This window comes from Lutra lutra, chromosome 16 (assembly GCF_902655055.1).
Source record: "Lutra lutra chromosome 16, mLutLut1.2, whole genome shotgun sequence".
In the NCBI taxonomy this organism is placed as follows: domain Eukaryota; kingdom Metazoa; phylum Chordata; class Mammalia; order Carnivora; family Mustelidae; genus Lutra; species Lutra lutra.
This window is the reverse complement of record NC_062293.1, coordinates 34,076,064-34,100,254: the sequence shown is the minus strand read 5'-3', so window position 1 is coordinate 34,100,254 and position 24,191 is coordinate 34,076,064. Positions and strand designations below refer to the sequence as shown.

The following is a 24,191-nucleotide window of genomic DNA, read 5'->3' as shown; positions in this document are numbered from 1 at the left end:
CAGTGGGTTAAGCCGCTGCCTTCGGCTCAGGTCATGATCTCAGGGTCCTGGGATCGAGGCCCGCATCGGGCTCTCTGCTCAGCAGGGAGCCTGCTTCCCTCTCTGTCTCTCTCTCTGCCTGCCTCTCCGTCTACTTGTGATCTCTCTCTGTCGAATAAATAAATAAAATCTTTAAAAAAAAAAAAATAAAAACACCATGTTAAGTCTAATATTATGACCTGGAAGAGAGAAGTGGTGATTCTTTTTTTTGGCAAAAGGATGAGTAAATGCATGTGTCTTGTAAAAAAATCCTTAAAAGGTGGCTAGGTCACTAACCCTGTGAGTTAGAGCAAGGGTTAAACAAACTATAGCCTGCAGAACAAATGTAGTCAGGCCACCTGTTTTTGTGAATAAAGGCTGATTAGAAAACAGTCTCATTCTTTTCCACACTATCCATGGGTGCTTTCTCATTGCAATAACAGATCTGAAGAGTTGCAAAAGAGACTATATGGTCTAAGATATTTATTATCTGGCTCTTTGCAGAAAAAAAATGCTGACCAGTGAGCTGTCTAGCCCTAGGTCAGACCATTATTAAGGTGGAAATTTTGATTCATCCAAATAGAGATGCATCAAAGAGGTTAACTTGTTTTTACTCTGGGCATAATTTCCACTAGTAAATAAGCATTCCTGGATCACTCATATTCTAAATCTTCTGCAAGGAAACTCGCTACGTGCTTGTTAAGACTAAAATAGATTTGTTAATGGATTTCTGAAAATGAATATCCAAGAGAAGAGTGCTTAGAAGGCGCAATCTGAGAAAAATCTGCCAGCTACAGAAGGCTTTTTACATCTGATCTACTTTTAAAAAAACATGAATAAAGTAAATGAATGAAGTAAGTAGCCTGCACTACTTGTCAGGGAAAATTCATCTTTATACAAAGGAACAAAAAATGCCTGCATTAGAAATAAAATTGGTGCTCCCTTAATTTTTTTTTTTAAGGATTTTGTTTATTTTTCTGAGAAAGACTGCACAAGCAGGGTAAGTAGCAGGCAGAGGGAGAGGGAGAAGCAGGCTCCCCACTGAGCGGGGAGCCCAATCTGGGGCCTGATCCTAGGACCCTGGGATCATGACCTGAGCCTAAAGCCTGACTGAGCCACCCAGGTGCCCCTACAAATGCTACTTAATTTCTAATTTGTTATTTAGTAAGGATACTTTTCTTATATGAAAAAATAACATGCCTTACTATACAGACATACCAGAGATCATAAGCATGCTCATATACACTAAATGAAAAACAAAAGCACATTTTAAGTCATTCATTGTGCCAGTGTTTATCTAAATTTAAGTAAATTTAATGCAAAGAACATAGTACAGTGCTGTTTATAAACCAGAGAGTAAATGTAGTTTTATTTGCTGGGGAAATAAAGAGGCTGTAGTGATGTTCAATACAAAACTGTTATGCAAAGTAAGAAAAAGCCATATACAGATTAGGTCATTTTTCATCAATAGTCATAATAGTCAGACATTAGGGACAGCCAATAAAGGAAGTCCAATTATTCTGCCTTATTCTGCACATCCCCCAGGATTTTTCAAATATTTTATTTTATTATTAACTTATTCAACATATATTTATTGAACACCTAGTATGCACCAGATACTATTCTAGATACCAGAATATAGCAATAAGCAGGGTAGAAAAAATTCCCGTCCTTAAAGAACTTATATTGTATATATTTGGGTTTTTTTAGAGGGGAAGGGGCAGAGGTAGAGAAAGAATCTTAAGCAGGCTCCACGCCCAGTGTGAGGCTTGATCTCACAATCCTGAGATCATGACCTGAGCTGAAATTAAGAGTAAGATACTTAATCGACTGAGCCATGCAGGTGTCCCAAGAGCTTATAGTTTAGAAGTGAAGCTCATACTTTAGTTTCTGTTATTTTATAGCATATTAGGTTTTCTTATTTCAGCTACTTGCACTTCCATACACAATCCAATCCCTCAAATTTGAAACCCTTCCTACGGTCACTGCTTTAAATCAGGTAATTCCTACCTCTCACCTGGACAGCTGTCTTCTAACAGGACTCATTTTCAGTTGCTTCCCCACCAAATCTACCCGCCGCACTGCTGCCAGAGTTATGCTTCTTTTTTTTTTTTTTTTAAGATTTTATTTATTTATTTATTTGTCAGAAAGAGAGAGCACACAAGCAGGCAGAGAGGCAGGCAGAGGCGGAGAGAGAGGCAGGCTCCTGGCTGAGCAAGAAGCCTGATGCTGGACTCGATCCCAGGACCCGGGGATCATGACCTGAGCCGAAGGCAGCGGCTTAACCCACGTGGCTGGGGACCACGCGTCCCCAGAGTTATGTTTCTAAAACACATGTTAAAACTTGTCTGAAAAACTCTTTACAACACATAAACTCCCTAGTCTGATGTTCAAAGCTTTTCACAATTTGGCACCAACCTATGTCTTCTCTCCATTTCCAAAATATCCTACTTTCAAGTCTTTGCATTCACTGCCTTTTCCTCAACAAACCCATCTTCATAAACTTTTCCTACTCCTTCTCCAAGAGAATTTCTCCTTATTTTAGGGGTCCCAAACAATTTATGAATATCACTCTTAGAGTACTTACCACAATATCCTGCAGCATAATTATTTATGTAATAGATATCTTCTGCTCTATATATCCAGTTCCTTTTGTAATTCACATAGTATTTCAAAGTGTTTTGCACTAAGTAACTGTTCAAGCTTTCTGAAATAAACTGAACTACTAATGATGATTTTATGAAAGAATTTTTTTTTGAGAATATATAAGACAACCCATTTGCTTGCAGTCTTAGTTTGAAAAAGTTTCAGAAAAATGAATGTTATCTAAATGAGTATTTCTGATTTTAGGAAGTAATTAGATGCCAATTTAAAAGAACTATAGCAAGGGTGCCGGCTGGCTCAGCTGGGAGAAGCATGCAACTCTGGGTCTCCAGGTCATGAGTTTGAGTCCCATGTGGGGTGTAGGGATTACTTAAATAAATAAAACTTAAAATAAAATACAATAACTACAGCAGACATTACTCATATGTACGTAGGCAAATGGACTATAAAATTCTTTTTTTTTTTTAAGATTTATTTATTTAAGAGAGAGAGAGAGAGTGAACACATGAGTGGGGATAACTGAGATCAAGAGTCAGATGCTTAGCTGACTAAGCCACCCAGGTGCCCTTGGCTTGGTTTTTTAAAAATTACTGAATTTTGAGGGTGCCTGAGTAGCTTAGTCAGTTACACCCTGGACTCCTGATTTCAGCACAGGTCATGAGCTCAAGGTTGTGAGATCAAGCCCTACGCTGGGCTCCATGCTGGGTATAGAGTCTGCTTAAGATTCTCTCCCTCTCCCTCTGCCCCTTCCCACTGCCCACTCGAACTCTCTCTCAAAAAAATAAACAAACAAAATAAAAATAAATCTTAAAACTACTCAATTGTTACCTGTCCCTATTACCTTGATAGTACATATTTTTGTAGTGCTTAGCCTATACATTATAAGTCCTTGCTTATTACAGTGTTATAGAAATTAATATTTTGCCTTTAATAGGGCAATGCAAATACCTTAGAAAAATCTTCAGTAATTTCAATTATTATCTGATTTATAGATGCTATATTTTAATTCTCTTTATATATTTTAATCTTTCAAGACATTATCATTACTGCTCATCTTAATTTAAATTTCTACATATATTTACCCTTTTCTTACTTTTTATTCCTTCCTAAATTCTCTGGGCTTCAATACAGAATCACTTTCCTTTGATTCAAAGAACACCTTTTAGTATTTCCTTTAGAGAATGTTTGCTAATACCTTAACTTTACAGGTCACAGGCTACTTCGAGTATACACTCCTCCTTTGCTAGCTTTTTTCTTTTACCCTTTAAAGATACCATTCCAGGGATACCTGGGTGATGCAGCTGGTTGGGCCTCTGACCCTCGGTTTTGGCTCAGGTTGTGATCTCCAAGTCATGAGACTGAGCCCTGAGCTGTGCTCAGTGCAGAGTCTACTTGGGATTCTCTCTCCCTCTGCCTCTCCTGCCCTTGTGCTCTCTCTCTCTCAAATAAAAAATAAATTTATGTGGTGCCTGGTGGGCTCAGTCAGTTAAGTGGCTGCACTTGGCTCAGGTCATGATCCTGGTGTCCTGGGATGATGCCTGCAAGGGCTTCCCTGCTCAGTAGGGAGTCTGCTCCTCCCTCCCTTTCTGGCCCTCCCTCCCTGCTCATATTCTCACTCACTTGCTCTCTTATGAATAAATTAAAAATCTTTTTTAAAAAACTGCATCTTCGGGGCGCCTGGGTGGCTCAGTCCTTGGGTGTTTGTCTTCGACTCAGATCATGATCCCCGGGTCCTGGGATCGAGCCCCACATCGGGCTTCCTGCTCAGCGGGAGGCCTGCTTCTCCCTCTCCCACACCCTCTGCTTGTGTTCCCCCTCTTGCTGTGTCTCTGTCAAATAATAAATAAAACCTTTAAAAAAAGAAAAAAACCCCTGCATCTTAAAAAAAAAAAAAAAAAAAGACAACATTCTACTGTCGGCTGCTGACTTCTCAACAAAATCAAAATCAATGACAGCAAGAAATCAGTCTTACTGGAGTTTCTTTGCAGATACTATGCTTTTTTTCTCCATTTCTTTTTATTCTGGACATCCTTCTCTGGCCTATTTTACAGTTTACTAGCCCTGTTTTAGCTATGTCCACTGAAAGTCCAATAATAGAGTTCTTGATTTCAGTTACTATATTTTTTTCAATTCTAGAATTTCCATTCAGCTTTCAGTCTCCAATTCTCTGCCAAAATATTCAAACTTGTTTTTTATTACCTTGAACACAGTGCTTTTAGATTAAAATATATGTATAATAACTTCATTAAATAAATGGATCTGTTTAATGGATCCACCCCTGTGGATCTGTTCCTATTATTTCTTTGACTTGATCAACTTATCTGGTCTCCTCAGATATCTGATTACTTTTGATTGAGTGCTGGACTTATATATAAAAAAATAAAGTTAAGGTAAAGACTAGGATGATTTTATTTTCCTTCAGACTTAAGCCTGAACTTTAGTCCCTATAAAGGCTAATTTATATCAAATCCATCCTTTCCTTTAAAGTATGGCCCCTTAGGCGCCTGGGTGGCTCAGTGGGTTAGGCCGCTGCCTTCGGCTCAGGTCATGATCTCGGAGTCCTGGGATCGAGCCTCGCATCGGGCTCTCTGCTCTCTCGGGGAGCCTGCTTCCTCCTCTCTCTCTGCCTGCCTCTCTGCCTGCTTGTGATCTCTCTGTCAAATAAAAAAAAAAAAAAAAAAAAAAAATCTTAAAGTATGGCCCCTTAGGGTTCCAATGCAGAGCCTTCAGGTTTATCAAGGCATTTAATTGTCCAGTATCACCTCTCAAGGCTTCCTCTTTAACACTAAGGTTGGCCTTGTAATTCTTTGTTTGTTTGTTTTTTAATCTTGATGATACCTTTAAACAGATGTTTTTAAATTTTGTTAACCTTGCAAAGATTCTTTCATGAGAAAATTGATCCAAATTGCCTAACCTCTCATCATTGGACATGGAACAATAATCAGTGGTTTTCAACTATACTGACACACTATTACATTATAAATCAATTGTGGGAAATGTTGCTAATAATTTCTTAAGAATAACAGTTGAAGTGGGGTACCTGGATGGCTCAGTGGGTTAAGCCTCTGCCTTCAGCTCAGGTCATGATCCCAGGGTCCTGGGATCGAGCCCCACATTAGGCTCTCTGCTCAGCAGGGAGCCTGCTTCTCTTCCTCTCTCTCTGCCTGCCTCTCTGCCTACTTGTGATCTCTGTCAAATAAATAAATAAAATCTTTAAAAAAATAGCTAAAGTACATAAAATGAAATGACTGCTTTTAAAATAAAATCAGAGTAAGAATAATGATAGTAGTAGCTATCATTTCTTGAGAACCTTATATATACTAGCACTGAACTGAAAAGTATACATATGTTATTTCATTTAGTTCTCAAAACAAGCTTTTGCAATAGGTACTATTATTATCATTCACATTTTCAGTTGAATTAACTATGGTTTAAAAGTTAAGAAACTTGCCCAATATCACAGTTAGTAATATCTGATCAGACATTCAAACCCAGCTGTTTGATTCTGAATATCCTTTATCAACTTCCATTATAGGAATGAAAGATTTTAGTCCCATAACAAAATCACCTTCAATCACTTGCATATTCCTGAATAAAAAAAAAAAAGAATGGAATTACAGCATTATATCTGAAACTGGGCATGCCAAGGAAGTATGGCCTACCTGTAAGTATTTATGTTACAATGGAAGTAAAGGCTAATAACTGTTAAACTAATTAATGAATATGGAAAACTATTAGGAAAACTTATTTTCCATTCACAAGCATTAACTGGTATTATATAGTTGTAAATACAGATAAATAATAGAATATGTCTTTAGAACTTTTCGAGGGTTTCATATTTATCTAGAATAGAACTTACAAATACAGTACACTACATTGATTGTATTTGCAATGCCACCTAGTGGCAGCCAAATATAGACATATTTAGGAAAAAAGTTCTACAAAAGTGGTTCTTAACCTGGTATGGGTTACAGTCTTTGGTGAATCTATTATCATAGGTCCTTTTTACCAGAAAGATGAATATTTGCAAAAACACATAACAACATGGATAGCTTCAGGGCATTAACAGACCTCCCGAAGTCCATCTGTCCACTATTACAATTAATGGAACAAACCAACTAACCTAAAGGCCCAACTAACTTCCCTTGACCCGTGAGAAAAAAAATTCATTCACTTTCCTTTTCTTTACTCTCTGGTTAGTAATCAGAAATCCTGCATAAACAGTATCTAACTTTTCCTTTGTAGCTAGATATCTGTTCTGTGAAAACTACTAGATTTCCACTGTTTTCAAATCAAACTTACAAAAAAATTTTTTTTAAAGATTTTATTTATTTGACAGAGATCACAGGTAGGCAAGGAGGCAGGCAGAGAGAGAGGAAGGGAAGCAGGCTCCCTGCTGAGCAGAGAGCCTAATGTGGGGCTCGATCCCAGGACCCTGGGATCATGACCTGAGCTGAAGGCAGAGGCTTTAACCCATTGAGCCACCCAGGCACCCCAAACTTACAAAATTTGACGGTAGTCCAAACTAGTCATTTTTCTCTAATGATTTTCATAAAATTTAATGTGGGTCACACAACTACATTTACTTCTGATGTCTAAAGAAATAATAAGAACCTTCAGGACATCTGAATTAACTTATAACTTCAATTATACCTAAAATATAAATGAAATTATTGATTAACAAACTTAAAAACCAAGACAACTTTTCCATTTTATTTATTTATTTATTTATTTATTTATTTTAGGTAGGCCCCACACCCAGTGTGGGGCTCAAACTCACAACCCTGAGATCAAGAGCCATATGCTCTACCAACTGAGCCAACTAGATGCCCCAAGACAATCTTTCCATTTTATTTATTTATTTATTTTATTATTATTATTTTTTAAGATTTTATTTATTTATTTGACAGACAGAGATCACAAGTAGGCAGAGAGGCAGGCAGAGAGAGAGGGAGGAAGCAGGCTCTCCGCCAAGTGGAGAGCCTGATGCGGGGCTCGATCCCAGGACCCTGGGATCATGACATGAGCCGAAGACAGAGGCTTTAACCTACTGAGCCACCCAGGCGCCCCGACAATCTTTTCATTTTAAAGGCAGATATACAGGTAACTAATATTATAGGAAATATAGTAACAGTTTGAGATCACCATTTAGTTGTAAAATGAGTTATAATTAGCTAAATGAAACATTTAAAAGAGGTAACTTCCACACTGAGAAGAACCTAATTGGGAAATTTTGCCTATTTAAAATATAGGAAAGATTTCCCTATTCTGTTTTTAAGCCATGATTTCTAGTAAAGAGTACTATGATGAAGAATGAATTAAATCTTTTCTACTTGCTACGTTTCATTTCTTCTTCACCTATTTTACTACAAATTATTATCAAAAGGATAGTTAAATTTCTGACCAGACTACTCTTCTAACATGGTCACTTGTTTCCTTGACTAAGGAGTTATATATGTATATAGAAAATGTGACAGTTTCATTAGCACAAAAACAGAAAACACGAGAATGTTAATATCACATCCCTATGTGAGAATAAAGGCTCGTAAATGAAAGAAGGTGTAATTAGGACTTTCTTTCTTTTTTTTAATATTTTATTTACTTATTTGACAGACAGAGACCACAAGTAGTCAGAGAAGCAGGCAGAGAGAGAGAAAGGAAGGGAAGCAGGCTCCCTGTTGAGCAGAGAGCCCAATGCGGGGCTCTATCTCAGGACACTGGGATCATGACCTGAGCCAAAGGCAGAGGCCTTAACCCCCTGAGCCACCTAGGCGCCCCGTAATTAGGACTTTCAAAACACAATCACATTTCACAGATAAAAGGCAAGAGGAGTGTATAAGGATGAACTCTTGATCATCTACCACCAAGAAAGTGTTAAGTTTTAAAAATAAAAAATTCTTTAGAATAGCTTCTTAAGGAGAAGGCTCCATAGCTCAGGGGTTAGAGCACTGGTCTCATAGAATAGCTTCTTAAATAACACAGGTAAAAATTTTTAGACCTTTACTTGAATCTGCTTTTGCTTTTGGTTTCCTTGCTATTTTGATCTGTTCTATATTTGCCAAAGTTTACAAGTGGATAGTCTATACTTATTGAATAATTTTTTTCCTCTACATCTGATACCCTATTGATTATTGACTACCTTCCTCTTGGGAGGACTACATAATTCATATAAAGTGCTAAGCACACAGCCTGGCACATAGTAAACATTTAGTAATTGTTAGTCTATCATTCAGGATAAGCTGTAACAACAAACAACCCAAAAATCTCAGGAGCTTAAGATAAAAAAGTTTATTTCTCTCTTCCTATACACATCCGTCACAGAATGGTAAAGGGAATCTGTTCATTACAGAGTCTCAGGCTCCATCTTCATACAATGGATAGGTGAAAGAGTGTGACAAACCTTGCAGTTTCTGCCACGAACCAATAGCTATCACTTATGCCCAAATTTCATTGGTCAAAGCAAATCTGTGGCTGGAGTTAAATATGATGCCGGGAATGCAAAATCTCCCCAAAGGTATTTATACCATAAAAATAAATACTAAATAAGGATTAAAAAAGAATAGAATCGACTTTAGTTAGTATTACTATGACAAGTACAATGATAATGTTTGCTACTGTATTAACAGTAGTAGTAACAGTGGTGTTAACTTCTTCCAATCTGACTTCCATCCCAACCAGGCAATTGAAAAATAAAGACCAGTGATATATTTTCCTTTTGCTCAACTTCCCTGAAAATTATTTTTTGTAGTTGCTCATTTTTCTTCATATGCCCTATTACACTTCAGGAATCCTGGAAAGAAAGCCTACGTCTAAATGAAAAGGTCTAAAAACTAAAATAATCTGATCAAATGGAAATGTCACATACTGAGTCTACTTCTTTTTAACAAAGACTTTACATACTGAATTTGTTTGCTATATTGGTCTGTTTGTTTCTTTGTTTATTAAAGAGAGAGAGAGAATGTGAGCACAAGAATGTGCACAAGCAGGGGAGTGGCAGAGGGAGACAGAGAAGCAGGCTTCCCAAAGAGCAGGGAGCCTGATGTGGGGCTCAATCCCAGGACTCTGGAATCATAACCTGAGCTGAAGGCAGATATTTAACCCACTGAGCCACCTAGGCGCCCCTAAAAAAGTATTGACAACACTGATGCCTGACAAAACTTTGAGCAAACTAGGAAGAGAAGTGAGCTTTATCAACTCAATAAAGTACATTTGCAAAAACCCTACAGCTAACATGATACTTAATGGTGAGAAACTAGAGGCTTTCCTACTAAGATTAGGAACAAGGCATGATGTTCCCCCACCATTTCTATTCACTACCACACTGGAAGACCTAAGTAATACAGTAAGAAAAGAAAATGAAAAGGTATACAGATTAAGATTAAAGAAATAAAACTTCTTATTTGCAGATGAGATGATTATCAATGTAGAAAATCCTAAAGAATAAACAAAAAAGTTCTGAAACATTGTTATAGCAAAGTTGCAGTATACAAAGTTAATATACAAGTCAACTGCTTACTTACATACCAATAATTAACATACACAACCCATGAATTATGCCCCTAGGTAATTACCCAAATGAGTTGAAAACTCATATACACACAAAAACTTAGTGCATGATTGTTCATAGCAGCTTGGTTCATAATTGCTATAATATGGAAATAACTGTGATGTCCTTCATTAAGTGAATGAATAAACTCTGGGGTACATCCAGAAAATGGAATATTATTCAGCATTAAAAAAAAAATGAGGTAGCAAGCCATAAAAAAAGACATGAAGGAATTTCTTTCTTTCTTTCTTTAAAGATTTTTTTATTTATTTGAGAGAGAGAGCGAGTGCAGTGGGGAGGGACAGAGGAAGAAGCAGACTTCCCGCTGAGCAGGGAGGAATTTTAAATTCATACTGCTAAATGACAGAAGCCAGGCAGAAAAAGACAGATGTATAAATCCAACTATATGACATTTTGAAAAAGCCAAAACTTACAGAGACAATTAAAGGATCAGTGGTTACTAAGGGTTTGTGGGTGGAAGAGAGGTGGAAGGTAGGAATAAATAGGTGGAACATAGGCAATTTTTAGGGCAGTGAAACTATTCCATATAATACTATAATGGAGGATATATCACATTATGTATTTGTCAAACCCACAGAACTGTAAAACAAAAAATGAATTCCAATGTAAGCAATTGGCTTTAGTTAATAATATATCAATACTGGCTCAACTGTAACAAATGTATTGTACCAAAGTAAGATATTATTAATAGTGAAATCATCATCAGTTGTATATCTAAAACTAATATATTTCATGTCAATCATACCTCATTTAAAAAAACAAAACAGGGGCACCTGGGTGGCTCAGTGGGTTAAAGCCTCTGCCTTCAGCTCAGATCATGATCCCAGGGTCCTGGGATCAAGCCCCGAGTCAGACTCTCTGCTCAGCAGGGAGCCTGCTTCCCCCAACCTTCCTGCCTGCCTCTCTGCCAATTTGTGATCTGTCTGTCAAATAAATAAATAAAATCTTTAATTAAAAAAAAAAAAACAACACACAGGGGAAGCTATGTGTGGGTATAGAACGATACATGGAAACTTTACCCTTTCTGCAGCCCTAAAACTGGTCCAAAAAATAAAGACTGTAAGCAAAGCAAGCAAGCCAGCCAGCCAGCCAGCCAGAAGTAAGGAAAGGAAGGAAGGGAAGGTGGGCAGGAGGGAAGGAAGGGTGGGCGGGGAGGAAGGAAGGGAGGACGGAAGGAAGGAAGGCAGGCAGGTGAGGGAGGGGAGGGAGGCTGGGTTCATGGGTTGCTCTGTTGGTTAAGCAACGGACTCTTGGTTTTGGCTCAGGTCATGATCCCAGTCAGGGTCCTGAGAGGGAGCCCTAGGTATGGAGCCCCCTTAAGATTCTCTCTTTCTCTCTCTCTCTCCCTCTGCCTTGCTTGTGGGCATGCTCTCATTCTCTTGCTCTAAAAAGGTGGGGGAGGAAGGAAGGAAGGAACAACGAGTGAAGGGAGGAAGGAAGGGAGGAAGGTAAGTAGGTAGGTGAATTCTCAGTCCTTTGCAAATTCCCCTTCTTTTCTGTCCAATCACTGGCACCAGCAACCCATGTGGATCAGGTGAAGATCTCATCTACGTTGCAATATAATTACTCTTTTTAGATACTTACAATTTCTCTTTTTAGATATTTATAATACATACTGAATACACAAGTGAACACAAAACTATTCAGTTAATAGTATCAACATCTACTCAAGTCAAAAACCAACAGTTATCTCTGGCTCCTTCCCAGGTAACCAAATCACAACATCTTTGTACTAATCACATTTCTCTAAGATTTGTCCTGTTCCATCTCAATGCTACTAACCACTCTTCTGAAATATTAAAAATTTATGCCATCTTTGACATCTGGTGTCATTCTGCTTGCCTTCTCTCTGCAAGTTCTTTTTTGTAATCTCCCCTCCTCTACATACTTCCTGCTACCTCCACAGAAGCCTCGTCTCTCAGAAGGATTATCATAATCGCCCATCTTCTTTCTCTCCCACTTGCAATCTATCTCCCACACTACAGCCAGTATCATGCATGGGATCTTGTTATTTTACTTGTATTTAATTTTAGCACATTTAAATAATTCTAAGGGTGCCTGGGTGGCTCAGTTGGTTAACTGTTTGCCTTCAGCTCCAGTCACGATCCCAGGGTCCTGGAATAGAACCCTGCATGGAGAATCTTTGTTCAGTGGGGAGCCTGCTTCTCCCTCTCCTCCCTGCTTGTGCTCTCTGTCACTATCTCTGTCTCAAACAAATAAATAAAATCTTTAAAATTTTTAAAAAAATAAAATAAAATCTAAATAATTAAAATAAAATATAATAAAATAATATAAGTATTTATTATGAATTTTATAGATATTATATATAATATTATTGGTTAATATTATATTAATAATTTTATAAATATATAAAAATAATAAAAATAAAATAAAATAATACAATAAAAAATTTACTTAATGCTAAAATGTGACCTGATCCACTCTGGACCCCAGTTTATTATTAGCAGTGATAATGGCACAAAACCATTACTTATTTATTTAGATTTATTTATTTATTTAAAAGAGAGAGAGTGCAAGGGGGAGGGGGCAGAGGGAGAGGGACAGAGAAATTTTAGCAGGCTCCATGCCCAGCGTGGAGCCAGAGGGGGGCTCAATCTCACGACCCTGAGATCATGACCTGAGTTGAAAGCAAGAGTTGGGCACTTAAATGGTTGTACTACCCAGGTGCCCTGCCACAAAACTTTTATATGGCTCTTAAGTACAATGTAATACAATTTCAGATGTTCCTTAACTAATTCTTCATAGTTGCTAAACTAGTGCAACATATACAGTACTGACTTTAATGAGAGTATAATACATTCCTTCAAATAGCTCTTGAAGAATTCCTTCTACACTTGTGAAAAGCCTAACCAAACCCCATTAAATCTGCCCTCTGATCCCCCAGCAGAACTACTTAATTTATGAAAGCAAAGACTTGACTTTTCACTCAAATGAATTTTATAATAAATGATTATTTGTATCTTTCTAAATTCTTTACTGGATACATGGATCAATGAAGACATTTTATAAATGTCATTTTATAAAGGTTTCTCACGGATATGAAAAGAAACAGGAAACATAAAACTTCCTTGTTTCAAATTTCTTTAACTTATTGTGGAATTTCTAAGTGTCATTAGAATCCCTCTTAATATTTGGTAGAATCTGCTACCTGGGTTGCTTTTTAGCTAGTTCTAAATTAATCAAATGCTACAAATGAATTCCTTAATCTGGTTTTCCCAAGGAATCTCAGAGAAAAGGTCTAGAAAAGGACAAAAGGTAACCTATAACAGTAATTCTTTTCCCTTCTCCCTCAACCTCTAATAGAGCATTATACTTCTAAAACTATAATTATTAAAGACACATTATTGTGGATTAGTTCTAAGATTTATGTCCCTATGTGGAATAAAATCAGCAACAAATCATGAATAGAATTCTAAAATTTGAGATTTTAAAAAGTCTTTTAGACTTGAAGAAGTTATGAATTACACATTAATCCTCAAATTATTCTTCAGGCCATTAATTTAGCAGGCTTCTGAACAATCACTCCTTAACACTTATTTCCCTGCTTCAGAAATGAATTCATTGAAGCATAAAGATTGGAAGTGTTTGCTGTGTTGAACTTTATTTTGGCAATCAGTACCACTGTGACAATTTTCACCTGTCTTTCCCCAATGAAGATCAAGCTATTTCAAGTATGAAGTTGCTTTCAATTCTTCAGGAACAGGAATACAGTGAAATAAGAGAGGCATCCAGGGCACAAAATTTAATGAAACACTCACTCATCAAGTCCATATTTACATGACCCTGGAAGCGCCATTTAAATTCAGTGCCCTAGGGGCGCCTGGCTGGCTCAGTGGGTTAAGCCGCTGCCTTCGGCTCAGGTCATGATCCCAGGTCCTGGGTTCGAGCCCTGCGTCGGGCTTTCTGCTCAGCAGGGAGCCTGCTTCCTCCCCTCTCTCTCTGCCTGCCTCTCTGCCTACTTGTGATTTCTCTCTGTCAAATAAATAAATAAAAATCTTAAAAAATAATAATAAATAAATTCAGTGCCCTAGATGTCTTGCTAGTCATCCCTGGTCCTAGCCCTGCTATAATTTCCATGCATGTGGAAAACCTTTTTTTTTTTTTTTTTTAAAGATTATTTATTTATTTATTTGACAGACAGAGACCACAAGTAGGCAGAGAGGCAGGTGGAGACAGAGAGAGGGGGAAGCAGGCTCCTCGTTGAGCAGAGAGCCCAATGCGGGGCTCGATCCCAGGACCCTGGGATCACGACCCGAGCTGAAGGCAGAGACCCCAACCCATTGAGCCACCCAGGTGCCCTGAAAACCTATCTTTTATCTTTCTAATTTCTTAAGTAAAATAGTATTTTTTAGGAGGGGTACATTTTTATATTTTGATTTTAAAGGATTTAAGAAAGCTTTTAATCCTACACACATTAATATTTCATTAATCACATTCAGTGAGAATGCCAAAATGACTATCCAGGTGTGTATACATGATATTTGAGGACATGAGGGAAAACACCATTTCTCATTTGCTGATTAACAGAAAAAGTAAACTGTTCAAATTAATTCTAAGTCTTACATGGCTTACATGGATAATTTCATATATTTAAAGAACTTCAACTATTAAAACGACAATTGCATAAGCAAAAGAACCATTATTCCAAAATCCAGAAAGATAAAAAACATTTCCTGGCTGAATTAATTTAAGTAAACAATCTCATCTGCTCAAGGGTTTTTCCCTCTTCTCTTTTTAAATCCTCAATCAAAAAGGAAAAACAAAACAGAATTCTAAATCAAACTTACTGATCTGAGGATGAGAATGCTTTTAAGATGCAAAGGTAAGTAAATAAAAATCTTAGAATTTTAACTTCTGAAGTAAAAGCACCAATTAAAACATCTCTTTCAATCTTCCTTATAATTCTTACCAGATAAAGGAGGAAGGTGTGCAGCCCTGTTCCAAGCCCAACAGAAGACAAAATTCCTAAGCCTATCCAGTAGGCATACAAAAGAAATTGTTTCTCTATACGTTGCACATACTGAAAAACAAAAAGGATAGAGTGAAAAAAAAAAAAAACCACAACAGTTTTTTTAAACAAAAATGTGTTATTACCTACAATCAAAATAAAACAAACCAACTAAAGTAAAAAGAGACCTAATTCTTCTTACATAAAAAAATTCATCTAATTGTAATAAAGTTTTTGGTTTAGGCCTTTAAAATCCTACTATTGCAAATGACATTTACAGGAAAAATGCAAATTACTAATAAGATAACTATGAGAATTAAGAGTTTTAAAGATAACTGAAAGTTAACAAAGATTTTGTTTAAGAAAGCATTGTAATAAACAGCGGTGAGAGTGGGCATTTATTTATATATTTGTGAATGGAACATATTCTTGTTTATCCAAGTAAAAAATGGAATAAAATTATTTTTGTATATTTAAGACCAAGATGTTTTTTAAACAAGAGCAAGCTGAATGAAGTCCACTGAGCTATTGTTGGAGGAATTCCAGACACTACAGTCTAGATTCTCATACTGGCAAATAAATTAATCTAACCAGTTCCTTACAAACTCTAAATGACGCACACAGATTTCTTCAAAATATTTGAAAGAAATGCATTTAAAACTATAAAAACTTCTCTACGATTAGAGGTTAACTGCTTCAAAAAATAAAGTAATACCACTTTTAGAACCATTTCCTATTAGAATACATTAATGTTTTACTATTTTAACAAAAGTTATTAACACAATGTCCTATTTTCTTTCAGTTGTATTGTACTTACGGACTACAGACAAATGAATGTCTCCCTTTTTATACATATAAAACCTAACCTTCAATCGAGGATGACTATATCTGGACAGATCACAGGAGGGTGTTATAGAAAATATGAAGACTTTGGTGCTGACTAAAGGATTCATGCTATTCTGACTAAACATCATCAGGAAAGTTACATTTGAATCCTTGAAAGTAAAAATGATCTATGCCAAATATAAAGGCTCAGCAGCCATCAACTGCGACAAGAATATTTTTAATATTTGGTCTTAAAAGAAAGACAGTAAGATATCAGTTATGAGATAAATTTAAAAAACAAAACCAAGCCTAAAAATGTGGAGGGTAGAAATTTTGTCAAACCCACAACAGTTCCATTTTGAAACTGTTTGGGAGGTACAAGAGGTACAAGAACAGAAAAGCTGCTGAACCTCTTACCTGTTGATGTGCTCCTTCAACATAATACGTAGCTATAAGTACAGCAAGCAGCAGTAAAAAAGACACCACAATGCTTTGACGATGCCATAATCTTAAAAACAATTTAAAAACAAAAACAAATGAAATATCTCACAGGACTTATCACTCCCAAAACAAGTTCTTGTTGAAGCACTTAGGTTATTTAGCATAGCTATAGAATCAGTTTTTTTTGGGCTGAACTCTTCTGTCCTTAAACACGATGGTCTCTTGGGATACAAAAGGAGGCTAAGAGAAGATAAATGGGTACAGAACAACCAATTTCTTAATCATAAACCCTACTGTAGCCTTTCCTTTACCCAAAAAAGACTGATCTTGTTTATATCCCAACTTCTCACCGGGAGAGGCATCATAATATAATGAGAAAAGCACTGGCCTTCAAGTTAGAGGACCTGGGTCAAAGTCCCTAAGTATTGCACTTTGAGAGAGACACTTAACCAATCTGATTCTATTTCTTGTTTTTAAAATCATAATACAGTTGACCACAACACGGGTCAGTATTGCACGGGAGTATATGTGGATTTTTTTTTTAACAGTATAGTACTATAAATATATTTTCTCTTCTTTAAGATTTTCTTAATAATATTTTCTTCTCCCTAGCTTATTATAAGAATACAGTATAATAATACATACACAAAGCTTCTGGTCAAAAGTAGTCTATTAGTAGTTATGTTTTTGAAGAGTCAAAAGTTGTATTTTCAACTATGTGGGGGTTGGCATCCCCAATCCCCATGTTGTTCAAGGGTCAACTATAATCATGTATTTGTTTTACTAGTTTCAGAGTTGCTTTAAGGATCAAATGAACTGAAAAATGTTACAAAATGTTTTATAAACTCTAAGTACAATAAAAATGTAGGACATTATTAAAGATAATAACTTAGAAAGGCAGGCCCAAAATGATAAGGCATGCAAAAGTTCAAGTTGGTCTTTATGATATCTGAAACAGGGCTCATAAGTACTAATCTTTAAGATACAACACATTTCCTTGACAGAGTACTTCTTCATTGGCTCAAATTATCAGTAAAAGTGCCACGTATCCTGAACCCTGGCCTACTAAATAATCAGTGTATCTCTTGCACACAGGCCCAACTTCTCTCTCATTTCCTATGTTCTCCTTTGCATAAAAGATTCAACATAAGACAGGGGTCAACTGTAATAATCCAGTGAGCAAATAGCAATATGTTCCCCTAATCTATTTTTCTTCAAACTATAGAAAGGAAAATAAGTATGTTCCTAAAACATTCTAAATTTAATTCATTTTGAAAGAGCAGTTGGTAGAGAGTAGGAGAATGTTAAAGATTTCTAAATTAGTAAATAAGGTTTACATAAAAGGTAATAAAAGACTCTTTACTTTGAGGTCCATTCCTTCAAGATTACTAGGATTTCCAGAGAAAAATACTTCAAGGTAATGAGTGGCTGTCTCCATAGGACAATATTCTGCCTTTCTTCCCGATCCCTCCTCTTCTTTTCATTCATTGAAGAGGGGTCTGAAAAACAGCGCAGAAATCTAAACAGAATGTTCACTTTTTCCAACCACTTTAAAAATTTATCTACTTTCCATACCACATTTGAAGGACTGCATATTTACCTCAAAAAACAAGCAATGTGTTCACACGATAAGTCCTAGACAAAGTGCTTCTACTCTACTCTTGAGAACTATTTTTGCAATCATTTCATTCTCAAGACACAAGTTTCCTTTCTTGTATGCTATTGGGATACTAAGTTAGCCCATCTTCTATGAAGGGCAATTAGTATCATATTACAGAACAAAGTGGTTTAGAGTTCAAAACAGGAAGGCAAACTACTTGGTTCCAAATCCTGGCTACAGGTCATGTGACCCTGCACAAGTTAGTTAACCTTTCTATGTCTCAGTTTTCCCCTTTCTAAAATGAAGATGAAAATAGTACTTACTTTTTTAGGGTCACTGCAAAGATTAAATGAGCTAATGTATGTAAAGCTTTCAGAAGAGTCTGACACTTAATAAGTGTGTAAGTGTACAATTAAGGTCATTATCAAAATTACCAACGCATATACCTTATAACCCAGTAATTGCATTTCTAAGAATGATTAGGTATGAGGTGAAATGTCTCTTGTACAAGTTTATTAAACGCAATGTTACTTGTCTAAGCAAAAGATTATGAACAACTTAAATGTTAACAGCAGAAGTCAGAGGAGTGATTAAAGTATGGTACACTCATACAATGGGATATTAAGCAGCCATAATGAAGAAGTTCTTCATGTGCAATTATAGCACAATCTCTAGGAAATATTAAGCCAAAAAAAAAAAAAAAAAAAAAAAAAAAAAGCCCACAGTACAGGAGAGTAAATGTGTCATACTAACATTAATTTGAAATTCCAAGGGGTGGGCAGCAGGGGAAGAATATATAAAAGTACATGCTTTTTGAAAGAAAGGACAGAAAAAAATAACATGCAAAAGCTCCTAATATGAAAGAGACTATATGATATATGCATGCCTATCTCTGAATCCTGAAACTCTTGGTGAAATGATATAAAATTTATCAATGATCAGAGTAACCAAAAGTCAGATAAATGCTGCAAAATGTCTTCTGCAAGGCAATGTAGTGATCAAGACAAAGAGAAACTACTATTTCAGAGAGCCTGTACTTCTTCCAATATAAGAGAATTTTTATGACATATTAGCACCATGCCAAATTATTATTTGCAATATGTTTGAGATGCCAAACAATTTAGAAGTCAAAAAGAAAATCATTACAATTAAGAGAAGTGAAAAATCTGTCATTGCCCTTTAAACATATTTTAAGTTCCTACTTAAACCATCTATGTAAATAAAAGCGATAATTTTCAGGGTTTTCAGGGCTTTTTTTTTTCTTTTGGTAAATGTACGAATAAGAGTCAAATACACTGAAATTTACCACAAACTCCAAATTTGGTGAAAATATAAATTTGTCACAAATGAAAAATTTAAAACAAACCCACAATGATCACATTCTGACTTTTTTGATATTTGTGTATTTAGGATTAGTGTAATAAGTAACTTTATAATTTGCTTCTAAAGTTACAAAATGGCATGATAAAACTGAGCACCAAACAATACCAAATAAATACTTAACACGCCATAAGATTAGCAAATACTAATCTTGTACCTAGAACACTCCTGATGTGACTGTGACTAGGCTGCTTCTGCTATCACTATCAAAATTCACCATATAGGCACTGGCCCATAATTCCACTTACTATGAGGAGTAAGCAAAAGATAATTACAGTAGTCTCCCCTTATCTGTAGGGGACATGTTCCAAGATCCCCAGTGGATGCCTGAAGCCACAGACAGTACTGAACCCTATATATATTTTTTCCTATATCTATATAGCTGTGATAGTTTAATTTATAAATTAGGTAGCAAGATTTACAGCAGTAATAATAAAACAATTATAAAAATATACTATAAGTTATATGAATGTTAACTCTCTCAAAGTGTCTTACTGTACTGTCCTTGAGATTACGTGATATGATAAAATGTCTATGTGATGAGATGAAGTGAAGTGAATGATGTAGGCATTGTAACCTGGCATTGGGTTATTACTGACCTTCTAATAATAGATCATTCTGTTTCTGGACTGCAGTTGGCCACAGGTAACTGAAACCGTGGAAAAAGAAAATGCAGACAAGGGGCAGGGGGGACTTCTGTAATCTTATATAAGACATACAAGAATCTTATTTTCTTATTATATTAACAAAAGACAGTAAGTATTAGATATATTTCTATTTTACTTCAATGGAAAGGATATAATTTAAACCTGCAGATCTTCTCCCTCCAAACCACCATAATTTACCTGTGAAGCTTCCATTATATTGTTCCTTGTTCATTGCTACACGTCTCTGGTCACAATTTTTTCCATTCTCTGCCATTTCATAGATCAATAACTCTTGAGGAGCTAATAAAGCAAATAAAATCCAATGATTTGTTACATACTTCTACTTTGCATTTATGACTGAATAAAACTGAGAAACAACATGGTAGTAATATTCTTTATGTTATCTGAATAATGTGTTTACACTTTGATTTTCTTTTATAACCAAGATTTGAATAATTTGTATAGAAACTCTAATAAAAATAGTAAAAATATAAAAGCCATGCAGTTGTACACCTTTTTCAGTCATTCTAGTGATCTTCCAGATTAAAATTTAGAGGCAATTTGTCCACTGCAGAAGGAGATAAAACACTAGCACCTTCAAATATCGATAAGCTATAATATCTGAAGTTTGGGTGGGGGCAAAGGGAGAGAGAGAATCTTTTTTTTAAAGATTTTTTAATTTATTTGTCAGAGAGAGAGAGCGCACAAGCAGGGAAGCAGCAAGCAGAGGGAGAAGCAGGTTCCCCACTGAGCAAGAAGCCCGATGTGGGACTTAATCCAGGACCCTGGGATCATGACATGGGCCGAAGACAGATGCTTGACCCACTGAGCCACCCAGGTGTCCCAAGAATCTTTTTTTTTTTTTTTAAGATTTTATTTATTTAAGACAGAGAGACAGAGAGAGAACATCCGCACGTGCACAAGCAGGGGAGGGGCAGAGGGAGAGGGAGAACAGGCTCCCAGATGAATGCAGAGCCTGACACAGAGCTTAATCCCAGGACCCAGAGATCATGACCTGAGCCTAAGTCAGATGCTTAACCGAATGAGCCACCAGGTGCCCCAAGAGAGAACCTTAAGCAGGCTCCATGCCCAGCATAGAGCCCAATATGAAGCTTGATTTCAAAACCCTGAGATCATGACCTGAGCTGAAATCAAGAGTCAGTTGCTTAACTGACTGAGCCACCCAGATGCTCCTGAAGTTTTTCTGATTCATAATTTAATATTACACACACTACTCAAATTTTACCCATCTTTCATAGTTTTTTAAAGCATTATTAGAAAAAAATGGATTATACTACCAAACATGTCAAAAATGTTGATACACATCGAAGACAAATTAGGAAAAAATTCTACTGAAAAAAAGGGCCTAAAAAAAAATAAAAATTATAAGTGTTTAAGATATGTTAAATGTACTCTTTATGTCATGCTTCATATTACATGTAGAAGTATAAATTTTTACTTTAAATCCCTGTATTACAGGGGTGCCTGGGTGGCTCAGTGGGTTAAGCCTCTGCCTTTGGCTCGGGTCATGATCTCAGGGTCCTAGGATCGAGTCCCACATCAGGCTCTGTGCTTGGCAGGGAGCCTGCTTCCCCCACTCTCTCTGCTTACTTGTGATCTCTGTCAAATAAATAAACAAATCTTTTTTAAAAAGTCCTGTATTACAACATATAAATTGTGCTGACATAATTATTCTACACAAACACCAGATTGCCTATAACTGTTATCATTCTTCAGGTGTTAGTAAAGCAAATCTTTCTACTCAAGAAGCACAGTACTTCAGGGCACCTGGCTGGCTCTTGATTTTGGCTCAGGTCATGATCTCAGGGTGCTGCGATTAAGCTGATTCTCTCTCTCTCCCTCTGCCCCTATTCCCCATGCTTGCTCGCTCGCTCGCTGTCTCTCAAATTAAAAAAAAAAAAAAACTTAAAAAAAAAAAAGCAGCAGCAGCACAGTATTTTGAGCAAGTCTGCAAAGCAGTTTTTAATATACTCTGAATGTGCCAGGAATCCTGCTAGACCAGGATTACAGTATGATATGGTCATGGTTTGTTTTTTTTTTTTAAGATTTTATTTATTTGACAGAGATTACAAGTAGGCAGAGAGGCAGGCAGAGAGAGAGGAGGAAGCAGGCTCCCTGCTGAGCAGAGAGCCCGATGTGGGGCTTGATCCCAGGACTCTGAGATCATGACCTGAGCCGAAGGCAGAGGCTTTAACCCCTGAGCCACCCAGGTGCCCCTGGTCATGGGTTTAATGCTCCTACAGTTTGTAAGTTGGAACTATTTTATTCTTTGACTAAAATTCTAACTATAATTACCACTTGCAAAATATATGCTTTGTAAAGGAAAATAAGTGAAAGACTATATATAAAAAGACTGAGCATAGAGTATACATTCATCACTTCAACAGAAGGTGTCTTCTTTAGACACAATCCATTTGTGGACACCTTTGTTTTCCTGCCATTATTTCTCAATAAGCAAATAAACACATCAGGAAATAAAGTATAGGTTTCCACTAACACAGATGGATAGCCTGGAGTAGATGGTTATAAGGTTGAAAGTTTGAAAATCTTGATTTGCATCCCAAATTTGTCACTAACTAGTGGTGCGATCTTAAGCAAACCACATTTTTTTCCTAGATCTTTTCTTTTGTTTGCTTGTTGTTGTTATTATTGTTTAGATTTTATTTTTAAGTAATCTCTACACCCAACATGGGGCTCAAAGTCACAACCCCAAGCTCAAGAGTCACATGCTCTACCAACTGAGAGCCAGGCAGGCACCCCTATATCTTGATTTTCCGATCTACAAAATGAGAACAAATTCTCAATGTTGCAGGATTGGTAAGGATGAAAGAGTGTGTGTGTGTTTTGGGGCATGCACGTGTATAACCACATCAAAAGGGTTGGAGGTATATGAAGCAGTAAGTGCCTATACTAGAGAAACTACTTCATTGGTACATGCCTCATTGCTACCATTTCGTTGATGTCAGTGTCTTTCATTCAGTGCTTATTTTAAAAATTCTGGAATCTGTACCAGGCTCTGAAGACATAAATATGAATAACACAAGGTCCTTGTCCTCCAAAGGGTTCCTTCTTCTGCAAGGGAAGCCAGATGAGCACAGGATTTCACTTAAAATGAAAGATATACAGTATCTAACTTAGTGGGAAGAAAACAGATTTTGGAGTCTAACAGAATGGATTCAAACTCAAACTCTGTACGTATCTACTCCATGAGCTTGTACAAATTTCTCAATCTCTCTAAACAAGAGTTTCTTTAACCTGTAAAATAGAGATAACATGACACATATCAAAGGGTTGTTATGAGGATCAAACAAGGTAATGTATATAAAATACTAATACACTGTCTCATTTTTCATATGAACTCAAGATATATACTAGTTGTAATGATGAGAAATAAAGTACAGGAGCAAATATGGGAGCTCAGAGTTCAGTATATTCAGAAGAGTTCATTAAAGCTGGAAATTTTGATTCTGCAAACTTAAGTCATACTTATGCGAAAATGTTTTCAAAAGATATAGTCCAAGCAATTACAAAAAAAAGCTAAAATGAAGTTATTTTGTGAAAATACTCTAAATTCAGAGCATTACAATTGGTTCACAAAATGTAAATGTATTCCACAAATCATGCTTTCTGAATAAAATTAACTGAGGATACTGAAGTGGATCAAATAAAGCAGTGTAGGATTTTCTATTTTCTAATATTTAACTAGAAGCCATACTTAAGTTCTGTAAAAACTTAAAACTGGTACATTCATATTAAGACAAATTCTATACCCAATTTTTTTTTCAGAGATGAACAGCCATTCACCTACGTTGCAATGAATAAAATGTAATTAATTTGTGGCAAAAAGATAAACAAGTCACAAAGGGGCATGTGTGCTATGAAAAAAAAATCCTCAAACTTGTCCCTCTGCAAAACAGCATAACTGACCTCATTTCCCCAGGTTTACTCTTTCCCATAGTATCACCTTTAAGAGATAAAAACTTCTGGGTGCCTGGGTGGCTCAGTCGGTTTTCTGCCTTTGCCACAGGTCATGATCCCAGGGTCCTAGAATGGAGTCCCGAATCAGGCTCCTTGCTCAGAAGGATCAGGCTCCTTGCTCAGAAGGGAACCCACTTCTCC

The 24,191-nt window shown here is 36.4% G+C and overlaps 1 protein-coding gene across 8 annotated transcripts in view; it reads right to left on the bottom strand.

Moving 5' to 3' along the window:
- The window catches only part of VMP1 (vacuole membrane protein 1), a 138,500-nt gene that overhangs the window by 95,850 nt on the left and 18,459 nt on the right, over positions 1–24,191 (bottom strand). For 3 of the 8 annotated variants that reach the window (XM_047706536.1, XM_047706537.1, XM_047706538.1), the window contains exons 1-5: positions 23,083–23,105; positions 20,250–20,351; positions 17,788–17,923; positions 16,401–16,491; positions 15,120–15,230 (exon numbers count right to left, since the gene is read on the bottom strand). In XM_047706536.1, coding sequence (XP_047562492.1) covers positions 15,120–15,230; positions 16,401–16,491; positions 17,788–17,923; positions 20,250–20,351; positions 23,083–23,098 — 456 coding nt within the window. In that variant the 5' untranslated portion in view covers positions 23,099–23,105. Of the gene's footprint in view, positions 1–15,119; positions 15,231–16,400; positions 16,492–17,787; positions 17,924–20,249; positions 20,352–23,082; positions 23,107–23,999; positions 24,022–24,191 lie in introns of those variants that run through there. The other 5 variants (XM_047706540.1, XM_047706539.1, XM_047706542.1 and 2 more) reach the window with 3 other exon arrangements.